Source organism: Pituophis catenifer, unplaced genomic scaffold, assembly GCF_029215685.1.
Source record: "Pituophis catenifer annectens isolate HBS135680 unplaced genomic scaffold, rPitCat1.0.hap2 SCAF_1, whole genome shotgun sequence".
Classification (NCBI taxonomy): domain Eukaryota; kingdom Metazoa; phylum Chordata; class Lepidosauria; order Squamata; family Colubridae; genus Pituophis; species Pituophis catenifer.
Genome location: NW_027256881.1, coordinates 294,899,968 through 294,913,704, shown reverse-complemented (window position 1 = coordinate 294,913,704; position 13,737 = coordinate 294,899,968). Strand labels below are relative to the sequence as shown.

General features: G+C 37.7%; 2 protein-coding genes across 3 annotated transcripts in view; one reads left to right on the top strand and one right to left on the bottom strand.

The window, feature by feature from the left end:
* Positions 1-10,231, top strand: part of RALGAPA1 (Ral GTPase activating protein catalytic subunit alpha 1) — a 123,609-nt gene extending 113,378 nt beyond the window's left edge. For both annotated transcript variants that reach the window (XM_070940525.1, XM_070940535.1), the window contains one exon: positions 9,044-10,231. In XM_070940525.1, the coding sequence (XP_070796626.1) occupies positions 9,044-9,192 (149 nt within the window). In that variant the 3' untranslated portion in view covers positions 9,193-10,231. The remainder of the gene's footprint in view (positions 1-9,043) is intronic.
* A 1,814-nt stretch (positions 10,232-12,045) lies between these two features.
* Positions 12,046-13,386, bottom strand: INSM2 (INSM transcriptional repressor 2). The gene has a single exon (XM_070931386.1). The coding sequence runs from the start codon at positions 13,384-13,386 to the stop codon at positions 12,046-12,048; it is 1,341 nt and encodes a 446-aa protein (XP_070787487.1).
* Between the last annotated feature and the right edge of the window lie 351 nt (positions 13,387-13,737).

Genomic DNA, 13,737 nt, shown 5'->3' with positions numbered 1-13,737 from the left:
GAAAAATAAGAATAGTTTTGTAAATAAATATGTCAAAGAAAGGTAAAGAAAGAATTTTTTTAACATTGGGAAATAACTTCTTAAAATAAACACTTTGTTTATGGTCTGGTCAGTAATTATGATACCTAACGTTAATATCATATAAAATGTCTCACTATGCAAGAATAGTGATTGCAGGAATTGAATACTGTACCTTTTGCATGGAAATAATTTGTGGACCTAGATTTATTTTTCTGTCCTAATATGTCTAAAGCACAAAGCAAACATTCTTCTGGCAGTAAAACATTTTATATACAAATAAAATATCTGTGATGCTCCAACCCAGTCTAAACCCACAGAAGATCAGGGTTCTGATTAATTCAAACAAAATGGGCAGGCAGTTCTAATTTTGCCCCATCCCCGATTCAGAATCCAGCATGGAACTCCACCTCCAATATGTAGTTCTAAAAGCTCAACAGTCAGCCATAAATAAATGTTAAAAATTATTTTGATTCCTGATCCCATGACCATTATGTTTTGCAAGGACTTAGTTGCAAAATATTCTTACTGAAGGTTTCCCTACCATTCAATAAAATATATGTTAAAGAACAACAAGTAAATATTTGGAATGACTAATGTAAGCCCCATTGATTTTGGTGGAAGCACTTTAAGCATGTCTAAATCCATATCTGGTAGAGTAAATTCATGGCTTAATTTATTTCTTTGAGGAATTAATTCCCATGATGCTGAAAGAGTGATGTGTTCTAAAAACATCAGAATTCTGGGAAAAATAGTAACAGTAAAACACAATTAATTAAAGCAGCAATTTAAAATGAATCAGAAAGGTTTCTAAAAGATAAAGTTCATTAACACATCATATACAAACATAATGAATGAATAAATGTCCTGACAGAATACACAAGTATTGCCAGGCAGAAAAAGCAATGGAGTAGATTCCAAGCAGACATTTTAGAAAAAGCTGTTTCCCAGAGAATTCCAGAGCTAGACAGTCTTCATTAAAAAGACCTACTCTTGAATATTTAGTTAACTTATCATCTGAAGGAATTTTGTTCAAGTCCTTTGATCATGTCAGAGCCATGCATGGGAAGAAGCATTCTTTCAGATATTGTGAAAGATTTTGTGAGTTAACACTAACAGTCTAAATTGGAATGAAAAACATGCTGAAAGCCAGAACATAAACTATACCATGTTGGATCAGACCCCAGGCCCATCTTCTAGTCCAGAAATCTCTTTTCACAGTAGCCAACCAACTGCACATGCACACTAATCTCAGTGAGGCCAGGAACAATTCCTCATTAAATTAATAATGTGTGCATGTTTTTGACTATAGTGACGGATAAACTTTTCCGCCTCAGAGTATCAGGTCAGACTCTCAGCCATATCTGAGACCTTGTAGTAAACTGAAAAAAATACTAATTCATGGAGGATTTCTGCTCGAGTATCTTCTCCAGGTGGATGCATAGATGCTGTGTTTATTCATTAATAATGAAGAAAGGAATAAAGGAAACGCTAAACTGCATTACATTCTAAGATGATCATGTAAATCTCAAGGATGCTTTGGGCTATAATTTACAGGATCTCTGACCATAAACTGATGGAAATATGTTCCAAAAGCTTTCTACTCTTTTCCTCTAATCCTTGCATTCCTGTTTATGCCTTGAAAACCTTCTTTAGAGAATGGTAAGACATACCTTAACAGTATAAAAGGTGCCTTAGGCATCTGTATTGAAAAGGAGAAGTTAACATAACTGACAGTCTTGCAGTATCACTAAAAGGTTCATTTGCTCAATTTCAGAAGATTCTCCATAAAATGGTATTTTTAAAATCCTTTCTCATCTTCTCTAGAAAGGCTCCTTGTGGGATGGGAATGAAAGTTACAGGAAAAGAAAGATTGTTGGGTGACTGATCTTCTACTTGGCTTTCTAGAGATGAAACTATGAAAATAAACCCTAAAAAATGTGAGGAAACATTTTTGGAGGAGGTGCAAGACAGCAATGAGGAGGTGCAAGACAGCAATGATAAACCAATCTTGTTTGCCAAGGATATTACATGTACCCACCAGGAATCCATCTCAATTTGAAGGAGATCTTTTACCTCTTTCCTGATTGAATATTCAGACAGTCGCAACAGAATTCCTTGTAACTCAAATATTAAACTGATTTAAAATTGTTTTGGAAATTCAAGTAATACCAGATTTATGATCGTTTGTAGCAGGTTTAATCAACTAGTTGTTTATCATATACATTCCCCATATTACAGAAGAGAGGTTAGTGGTTTATAGTATTCACCTCAAAAATTAAAATAAACAATGTCCCCCTTAGCACAGCTACCAGAACTAATCTCTGTATTTAATATAACTTATTCTTAGGCCAGTATGCAGAGGTTTGCAGCTTATCTATCTCTTATAATAAATCTATCTCTTGTAATGAAACTTCCAGATAAAGCATAATGCCTCCTGAATTATTTCTACATTGCTACCAGTGCTAACTTTCCATTTTGATGAAATTGTTTGCATGCATAAATAATGTTAGTAAGAGTCCCCAGAAAATTTGAAGTGATTCTAATTGTATATTTAGAAAGAAACACAAAAGCAGCCTTGGGTCTTTTCAGCCCATAATATGTTTAGATGTATCTTCTACATCATTTGCCAGTTACCTATTGAATAAATTAAACTACCAACCCAAAACTCATTTGATTAGAGGAAGAGAACCGTTTAGCAAAGCTTTATTTTTATGTCTGCAAAGTCCCTCCCCCCCCCCAAACCTCCCAAAATAAAACGCAATGCTAACATAGGCAATCCAAAAGGTTTTGTAAAATTTAGACCAGCCTTCCCCAAGCAAGTCCCACAAGAGGTGATGGCCCTAAAATTTGTTGACTGGAAATTCTGGGTTTTGTTTTTTGCGAGATTGTGAAGGCTGATTCATTTATGAAGGGTTACTGCAGTAAGACAGGGATATTAACTTTTATGTTAATTGTAGATATTTTAGAAAAAAAAGTTAGGCATTTTTCTAAATATCTAATTTAGGTCTAAAAAATTAGATATTTCATCTATCAGCAAAATTCCATATTTCAAGGCAGTTGTATAATTTGTCAAAGAATCCTCTTATTACCATTAATTAAGAAACATAGGACTGTCAGAGTATTTAAATTTAAAGGTCTGCATACAGTAAAAGTGATCTAGAAAAGGTGCTTCAAGCCCCTTCTGCTAGTCATTAAAGCAGTCTGACTTTTGTCACACTTTTACATGACCCTGGAAAAAAAGTCAGAGTTCTTTAAGAAATATGAACTTTAATGAGTGAATTCCTTAAAACACGTATACCCTTTTTAAATGGAAAACAGCAAGCTGCTGAGCTGCTGCAGTGTATTATTGTACAATGTATAATTGAAGCACTTCTTCAATGTAGCTTATAATGAGTCTCCAAAATGCAGTATTCCAAGTCTGTGGTGCTCATCACAAAAAGTTTATTAGAGGAAATAGAATGACTTTTTTAAAGTATTAGTATTTTACAAGTTGGTATTTACCAATTAATTTTCAAAGATGTTACCCAGCCAAAATAATATCCAGTTTGTATATTGATAGAAACAGAATATTGCTGGCTTAAGGCAGGTCTTGGACTATGTATAATGTTTAGTTTTTCAGAAGTCCTTTCCACTCAATTAATTCTGCCTAATTACAGTAACTCTTGTCAAGAACAATCTATCCTAGCTGCTAAATGAGATACAGAAAAGATAGAATGCAAAAAAAAGAAGGGGGGAGGGGAAGCATGCTTAAACCAAATGTTTAAAAAAAAAAAAAAAAGACTGTTCCCTTTGTTCCCAAAGTGACTTTTACATTGAGTTCCAATATATTCTTATAGTAAATGGTTTACATCTAGCTTTGCTGATCATTGACCTGAAGGGTTTTTTTATTATTTATTTATTTCGGAAGTGAGCTAGGATCAGATGGAATTCACTGGTTCTGGAGAAAGAAGGACAAAATATTTCATTTCCCCTTCTCCAGTTCCTAGCATCACTTTTCATGCTGTTCTAGACAATATCTCACCCTTCAGAACTAGGTGACAGATGATGCTTTGGACAGAAGATCCAAATGAAGAAACAGGTCTTGCTCCTTTCCCTCCTTTGGCAATGGAATTCAGCTAATCTTATGTCTGAATCTAGTGAAATTTATTTCTGAGGTTTTTTATTTATACTTATCGAGAATTTTACATAAAACAGAAAAATCCAAAGAAAAAGATAGGAAAGGAAGAAGAAAGAAAAGAAAAAAGAAAGAAAACTAAAGTTATTAAAAATTATGACTTCCAACTTTAAAAAGAGGCTTGTTTTGAAGAAATTCAAGACAAGGGATAATGATCATTTGAATGGATTAAAGAGCTAGATTGTTTTATGTAAAAAGAAAGAACATAACGTTGGCTTATTTGAGCATTGTTAAAATAGGATATGTTATGGCGGGGGGAGTTCTTTTTGAACTTGTTGACCCTTGGACTGGAAAAGACATATATTGGATTTCCTTATAGTTAAGAGTTGAGATGTGGAATGATGAGTTTTATATTTGTTAATAAATGTGATTATTTTAGAGGTCTATTTGGATGTTTTGCTTATACCTGGACTGGAAAAGATGTTGTTTGTTGGAGTTGCCTACAGATAAAAGTTGAGTTATCAGATGAAGAGTTTTATATTTGTTAACTAAGAGGAAGTGAAGAGGACAGGAGGTTGCTTTCTCAGTAGGAGATTTTTTTCTGTTTTTCTTCTTTTTGCTTCCTTGCACTTTTATTTTTCTTTTTAGTTTGTATTATCTTTCATTGCTGTATTTTAAACTTTTAATAAAAATACTCTTTATAAAAAAGAAAACTAATGATTTCCAACTTTCTCTTCAACAGATATTAACAACCCCATCATCTCTCCTCCCTCTTATCTGTTCCAGAAATCCCTTTAACGCTATATTAAATTCTCACCTTTTTCTGTCTTTAAATCTGTAAATCTTCATTTCACTTTTCTGTTAGCAAAAAAGTCCATAAAAGCTTTCCAGTATTTTAATTTAAAAAACTACTTCTTTTTTCCCTCTGACAAAACAGGTCAGTTTCTCCTAATTCTGACCCTCCATTGTGGGAATTTCAGTATTCTTTCATCTTTATGCATACAAATAATCTTGCTGCTGTTACCATATACAAAATTAGTCTTCCATGAGTCTAAATTTTTTTCTGAATTGACAATATTGGGTAAAACACAACAGATGGAATCTGGGACCAAAGTTCCTTATTAATTCGCTGTATGTTACTATGTTTGAATTCTCTACATTGTTTCAGATCTTAGCTTGTAGCCACCTCAAAGGACCTAATGAAAACATTTGGTGATATAGGAAATATTTATTTGAACTGTTGGAAGATACTCAACATAAATCGCTGCATTTCTATTTCTTTTTCAAATATCTTCAAGTTAAATAAATGTGAATAATGATAAAAAGGGGAAGTCTTATGAAAAAAAATGGATTGTACTCCATGTATACTATAGGTTTACCTGGCTTCTATTTTCATAAAAAATAAAAAGTATTACCAGTTTTGAATTCTTTAGACACGTAAAATGTATCATAACCATATATACTTCCTTTTGCAAGTTGGTGATTTTTAATATCAAATGTTTTTCAGTAAATATATATTAAAACTACACTTAGCAGAATTTTAGAAATAATTTTATTTTTCATGTGAGCTGAAAAAATTGCTTTTAGGGAGGGGTGTTAACATTTTGTTGTTTTATCAATTGCAGGGTGTTTTTTTATTTATAAGCAGTTTCTAATACACTATCATATTTATGTCATAAGGTTGTATCAATGAGGCTGTTGGATCAGAATTATTTTTATAGAATTCTTTTTCTTTTTTCTATTCTTTTTTTTTCTTTTTTTTTGTAACCTGTAGTTGGTGAGTATTCTTCCTGATTGTTAAACTGTTGATCCATTTTTACACATTAATGCATCCCTCTTTAACCTTAGCTTGCATGTTAGCAACATAACAGATTCTAACTTTCTCCTTTCTGTACTCATCTGTAAATGCCCTCCAACCTCTACTGTTCATGTCTCATGTCTCACACCTGTTATCTTTTTTATCTTTCTTCCTTTTTCCTTACTTCTGTCCACCTCTCCATCACTTCTTCATTCTCAACAAAGAAAGAAATGGTGTGATATTTCTTCTCCTTCCCAAGCCACCTCTAGAAAGAATTGGCCACTTCAAGGTAAAGGGCACAAAGGCTTGAAATGGAAGGTCTTTCACACTAGCTGTGAATGGTAGGCTGTGCAGGGCACCAGCCTTGACTTTTTATGCACTACCCTACCATTTGGAGTGCTATGATTCCTTGTAAAACGTGAACAAGATAGAATGTCTGAATATTGATGTGTGCTGGGCAGGTGGGGATGAATTTAAATAAACAATCAAAAAACCGTATTCTCCCATGTGGAGAAGCCTTTTTAAGGCATAATACATTTTATTTTACTGCGGCTTTATATACTCCGTGCCAAATCAGTTGAAAATCACAAACTGCATTTCTTATGGATGCCCTTGAAAGGCAACTGCAGCAATTAACTCGCTTTTTTGACACATCCCTTGTTTATGATGTTATCAGTTTCCTCTAGATTGTATTGGCTACCAGCTTGTTTCCAAACACAGTTCAAGATCGCGATCTTTATATGTAAAAATACTAGTCTTTTTCCTAAGGAGAGGAGGTTGAGAGACTGAAATATTTGCAAGAGCAATCCTCCCATTATAAATGCCCCATATCAAATGGCTTAGGAGCTAGCCTTCTAACCATCAAACTGAGCAATATTGGTAGGAACACAAGAGAATAAACTGTTTTGGAATATAAAAGTTAAGTTACATGTGAGATCATTTCTAGTCCAAAAGATAGCTTATATCTATCTACCTGTCTGTTGATTGATTGATTGATTGATTGATCAATCTATGTATACAGAAAAAAGAGAAAAGCTATTTCAGAAAGCACTTGGCTAAAGTACTACACAAACTACAGATAGTCCTTGATTTACAACAATTCATTTAGTGACCGCTCAAAGTTACAACGGCACTGAAAAAAGTGACTTATGACCATTTTTCACAGTTATAACCTTTGCAGCATCCTCACGATCATGTGATCAAAATTCAGATATTGGCAACTGGTTCATATTTATGGCGGTTGCTGTGTTCCAAGGTCATGTGACCTTCTGACAAAGTCAATGGGGAAGCCAGATTCACTTAACAACCGGGTTACTAACTTAACAACTGCAGTGAATCACTTAACATCTGTGACAAGAAATGTCGTAAAATGGGGCAAAACAAATGTAAGTCTGGACTACCTGTATAGCATTTGAATTGTTAGGTTAGATTCATGACATTCTGGTTTTAAAAGCAGTTACTTTCGTGACTTAGTCAACGTGACTTGCAGTGATCATCTTGCAGCATGTTTCAAAATGAAAGCAAAAAATGTGCCTTCAGATTTGGAAGGAAGCAAGGAAAAGAGGAAGGAAGGAAAGAAAGAAATACTCTTGAGATTCTCAAAAATATTTTATTAAAGTGATTTCAGAAACATGTATTTTGTAAACTGGAAACACTAAATACATCATTTTAAGGGTGTTTGTGTTTCATTAAATTATAATGTAACTTTGAGATTTAATATAATTGTTCAATGCCATCCATAGAAATACACCAGGGTGAATTTACAGTGTGATCTTGTCATCCTCTGAAAGTATAATACCTAAATATTAGAAAACTCTTTGCAGTGTAATGCAGCACCACTCCCTCAATTCTGATACTTTTCATATTAAAGTTTTTTCCACTTCCAAATGGATTCCTTTTATTTTGTGTTATTTATAATTTGGTTCAAACAGTTCTTGAATTATTTTGCCATGTTATTTTAATTCTTGGAGAAAAATACTTTACTTTTAAGATGAATAGAATATAAATGTACAAACATAAATCTGAACACTTTATGATGAAGGACCATTAAAATAACTAGGATTTTGGTTCTATCTTTGACTACACTTTATGTGTAAATGCACATGTGTAAGGTAGATGATGAACTGACTTTATGGCCACGTTCTGTTTTGTAATATGAATTTTGTTTCTGAGCATTTACTTACGGTAAATGCAACATAAGCTAGTATTCTATTAATTAACTGGTAATCAGAAAAATAATACAAATAATTTGGATTAGTTGAAGAAAGCCATATTTTATCATCTTTCAAAAAGTTTTTCACATTTGCAGTGGGAAAATGTAGAATTATTACAGAATTATAATTACAGAATTAAATTATAAATAGCAGGATCTGAATATAGAGTAGTGTGCATGTAGTAGCCAATTGATACCTTGAGCATTGATCTCTGCTAATATCAGCCATGTCAACTCATTCCTTAAAAAATAAATATCTTTGCAGGTGAATGCAGACATGATCTGTTTTGATCTACAGTTTATTTTAAAAGGCAGAATAAAGAAAGAAATATCTTTCTTTTTTGGCCAACGGAACTTTACCTGAAACTTGTAGGAATGATCATATACTGTACATACAATCTGGCCTGTTTTGCATGCCTCCGAATTTTGGCTTTTGCAATAACCGTATTAACCTAACCTATTGCTTCTGCTATTTGCCTTGGAGCCAAATCTAAGGAAAATTACTCTGCTTTGGGTCAACAATACTACCAAGTCCTGTCAAAATTATCTTGTTCCTTTTACAAAGATAATGAGCCACGTAGTATATTCAGCTAGCATGATTTATTCATACTTCTTTCCCATTGAAACCTTTAAGAATATATACTCTATGTATAACACCAATTAGTTGCCACCTTAGCTTCTTTTTAATAACTTCCCAGTCTTTTCTTATTAGTTGGTTGTTTGAAGCTGTCCACCAGCCACTCGTAATCCAAAATAGATGGGTTTGTTATTGATTCGGGCAGATGAGTTGCTGTTGATGGGACAGATCAAAAGAGAGGAGACTGTTTTAGGGCTTGCACTCTGCAAATCTTCTGTAATCATATTGTTTTAATATGTGAGGTCCTTCTGTTTTCTATAGGGCCCTACCCAGAGACTCAGGCGTCCGAAGTTCCAGCAACAGCGCAGATGGACAGGTCCGATCTAGCTTTCCCCATTTCTCCACGGACTAGCAAGAGCCGTATGTCCATGAAAATGCGGCGATCCTCTGGCTCAGCCTACAAGACTTAGTGAGGGGTAAAGCCTCCAGCCTCTTTTATCAAGACATAAACCTCTCCTCTATGCTGAATTTTGTTCCTTCATTCCTCTGCTCTTATTTTTATTTTAAAGAAACATGGAATTTTATTTCAAAATGAAAATATTTTAGCTTTTGTGTTAGAATATTCAGCTTCCCGCTAATCATAGTTTATCAATGCAGAGTATTTCCTGTTTCACTGTTTTTTTATATATACTTTTCCTTGTGAGAGGAAGCTAAGACTCTTTTAACATCTGTGATTAATTACTACCCCTGAAGCGACCCCTGAAGCTGGAAACTGCAGGCATGTTCCACTCTTATTTATTGTATAACCCTTTCAAAATAATAAAGATGTCATCTTCAAAGGGATGCATGTATACTTTTCAAACTAAGAGTTCTCTGCAAATATCACTAGAATTCACAGAATTATGTACAGTTATTATATTATAAGAATAAACCAAGTTAACAGAGACTCTTCTTCAGCTCCATTATTCTCATTCACTGTTGGACAGACTTAACAGCAAGCATTTACTGTTAAGTATCAACAGCTTCCAACTCCCTTGCTAAACATTTGCTTTTCGCTTGGCCCTATTGGCACAATCTTTCTCTTCCAAAAGTTGAGATCGTCCCTTGGTATACCTGTATAAGTATACATATGTACAATCACCTATTTTCAAGCACTTTGCCACTTCAGTCATTTGCTTTCAATCAAGTAATGTTGGGGGGTGGGGCGGGGGGAGGCTGTGCCCTCATAATAGCAAATATATACACAAATACATTCCACTCCAATTTGTCACTACTACTCAGAAATATTTTCATAATGAAGAAATTCAACTGTGTTGTTTGCCATATTCTGCTTTAACAAAATGTAGCATGCCACTGGTACTAACTGCATGTGTAAATATATGTTCCTCACCTGGGCAACTATAGAAATATATATTGATGTATTTGTTCGCCATGTAGTATATACAAATTTGTAATGGTTGAAGAAAAGACATGCTATTTAATAATACAATAAAATTATTCTTACCATTTTGGGTGTTTTGTATTTCATTACAAAAACTGGTTTATACAAACCTTTTTGGTGCACAAATATCATGAAAACAATGGCATGGAATGATGATTTAGTTGTTCAAATCCAAAATCTTTTTGATCAGTTTTTTATTCCATTCTTTTGTTCCAAATGTCATTTTCTAATGATTTTGTGTCATGTAACACATATTCTGCTTAAAACAGTATTCATAAAGTCACAAAGTACAGCATATAATGCTGGAAGCAACTAATAATGCTTCCACATTTTCCCCTGCTTAGAAAGAGGTTTTTAGTATTTTAAGCTAAAATCATTTAGCTTATCACTGTCTACTGTTTTAAGCAAATTATATATTGAAATTATTATGTATGAAGTATGTTCCATTTTTGAAGTTTTCATAGCATTTGAAAAATCTCAATAATTGAGTTGAATGAAAAAGATGTATTTTGCCAGATGTAATGCTTCACTGAACCATACTTGTTGACTAGCATAGCTAAAATATTAATAAATTATTGTATAAAAACTAAAGCCCAAATTAGAAAAAAATTAGATCTTTAGAAAACTATATTGAAGTTGGACAACATCCTGCTATCTTAGTTTCCAAATATTTTGTCAAACAAACTGAAACCTGGAAGCAAAGGAGTTTTAGCTAGAGGTCCAGTTCAAAGTTGCTTTTGATTTGGAAAGGCTTACCTGCTAAATGATATTCTAAATAGTTTTCTTTTGTCTTATTATTCTTTTCATCCAATTTTCCTGTGATTTAGTTTCTAATTAAGAGCCCAGGAGAAAGAGCTAGAGGTTATAATTTTGCGACGATGGAGAGTCCTGAACTTTAAAAAGCTAATAACCTCTTGTGCTTATTATAGTTATTGCCCAAGAATCTCTACCCATCAGTCAAAATCTTAAAGCAACCATCCTGTCCGAGTGTGTGTGTGTGTGTGTTTCCTTTTATCATCTATTTTAGTGAACTTCAAAACTTGCACAATATACTCAGGAAGCAAACAAAAATTAATGCTGATTTTAATAACCAGTAATGAGCAACAGCAGACAGAAGAAGCATTTTGTAACAAGACATTGACCTGCTATGAATAACTGACTATATATTGTTATATTACAGAAAACAATGAACAAAACAGTTACAAAAACTACTTTTTTTAAGCTTGAAAACTGGGGAGACAACTTCCCCTAATTGAATATATAAATCTGACTACTACTTTCCAATTAAGCTTTAATTAAACAGTTTGGAATGTACTTAAGGTCCTAGGGACAAGAGTAACCAGAATTAAATATTCACAGTCCCACTTTCCCCAGATGACTTACTCACAGGTAGGCACACAGTTGGTTCTAGGTTTAGCTACAGTATTAAGCACAGGCAGAAAAGTATGTTTCCTCTCTCAATGTAATGCCATGGTTTTAGTCCTAAAGCAGAAAGTAGGCTTCTAAATGGTAAAGAGTTCAGTATGAAAACAGTTAAGAGTTCGGTATTTCACAGAATGTACAGTGCCCTCTCATCCCACTATAAGGCAGCAAGGAAAAATTGTCAAGAATAACTAGGTTTTCTGGATTAAAAATATTTGACACAAAATATGGCGATACCTTTTGGTTATGATTTTCCATTGGAATTATACTTTGGAGAGGATTTTTTGGATCACCAAAGAAAAAGGGACAAAGCTTAGGGACAAAGGAAATATCATGTAATGCAGTTTCAGATAATGGGGAAATAGTCTGAGCACCTGCTCTGTACAGGCAGGCAAATGTTCAGCCTCTGCAATTTCACGGTTCTCTCTGGAGAGAAGAATCAACTCGTTGCCGGACGAGTCTAGCAGCCCGGCCTAACGGACATCTGCAATAGAAGAACCTGCCTGTTCTCCGAAGGGTGGCACTTGTTGATGTGTCGGGTAAGGCCGGGCGAGCTGAAGAAAGTCGAGGGACAGTGTTTGCAGGAAAAGATCTGCTGCTCACCGTGGTTAAGGCTGCCCTCGGGCTGCCCCAGCGGCAGAAGCAATTCCTCACGCACCGTGTGCCATACCCGGTGCTTGTCTCGGATGTCCGCCGACGGGAAATGCGCGCCGCACAAATGACAGGAAAAGGCGATCTGTTGCGGGGGTGGGTGAGATGGTGAGTTGCTGGTGAAGCTGGCGATGCCAGTCTGGTGAGTGCCCAGGTGTTTGCGCAGGTACGCCTGGCGCCGGAAAGACTTGTGGCAATAAGGGCAAAAGTAGAGCTCGCCAGGAGGAGCTACCAAACCGGAGCCAGGAGTGGCGACGGAGGCGGCGGCGGCGGCGGCGGCAACAGCAGCTTCGCTGGCCGGACCGAGCTGCGCGGCACGAGGAGCCGGCTGGTCCCGGCAGCAGGAGCTGTCCGCAGCGCCGTGGTGCTGATCTCGGCCAGGCTCCCCGCGGCTGTTTTCTTTGTCCTGGGTGGGACCGGCAGAGGTGGTCGGGCGCGGCTTGTGCCACCGGCGGTGAGAAGCCAGGTTGGCCGGGCAGCTGAAGATTTTGTGACACTCCGGGCAGCGGTATTCGACGCGCACGATTCGGGAGCAGCGGTGCTGAGCCAGAGCCAAGGGATCGGCATAGGGTTCCTTGCACAGCTGGCAGACAAATTCACCGAGCAGCGTCGGACGAGCCACGCGGATCCCTTCGCTGCCCGCCTCGGAAGCAGCTTTGATCCGCAACCCCAACACGGGCGATGTGGTCACCTCGTCGGCAAAGCTCAGCTTGCGCACGGCCTTGGGCTTCTTGGCGGGCGGCGCCTTCGCTCGGGAGGGGCGCTTGAGCGGGATAGCCGGGCAAAGCGGGGCAGCAGGCAAAGGGAGCGGCACCGGCAAAGGCACCGGCGTGCGCGGAATCAGGGGCAGCTTTTCTGCCAGGGCCAAGGCGGGGCCCAGAGGACAGGATTCGGCAGCTACGGAAGAAGGAAGGCAGCGCCTGGGCTCCTCCGCGGCGGGGGCTACGTGGTCCGAGCCTCCCGCGTCCCAGATCGCCATCACTGGGGAGTTGGGCTGAGGCAGCTGCTGGGGCTGTTGCGGCGCCTCTGGCAAAGGCGTTGCGAGGCGGGGCGCTTCCTCCAGGCGGAGCGCCGAGAGTCCGCCTGCGGGGCGCATCCTATAGGAGCCCCCCGGCCTCCTGCTCCGTTTCACCAGGAACCCCCGCGGCATCTTCCGGGTACACCGGATGGCAGCGCTCCACTTGCACCGGCGCTGCGTGCCCGTCGGGCGTTTATACCCCACGTCCCTCGGGGAGCGAGTGCGTCATCGTTCCCTCGGCCCAAGGCTGCCAATGAGGAAGTTGAGAGGACAAATGTGGAGGGAGGGGAGACGCGAGTTGGAAAAGGCGGGAGAATCTGAGCTTGGGAGAGCGCCTGGGCACTTTCCCAATCGGCCCTGGCGAGGGGCGGGGCCGGGCAAGGCGAACCGCTTACCTCCGGGGCAAGCAACTGTCTCACCGCCCAGCCATCCCTTACCTGCCCGCTTGTGCTAACACATTGCGCCCTCCCTTCTTCTGGCCCG

Excerpts from the sequence above, each read along its gene's own strand:
- INSM2 (XM_070931386.1), bottom strand. The coding sequence starts at position 13,386 with ATGCCGCGGGGGTTCCTGGTGAAACGGAGCAGGAGGCCGGGGGGCTCC.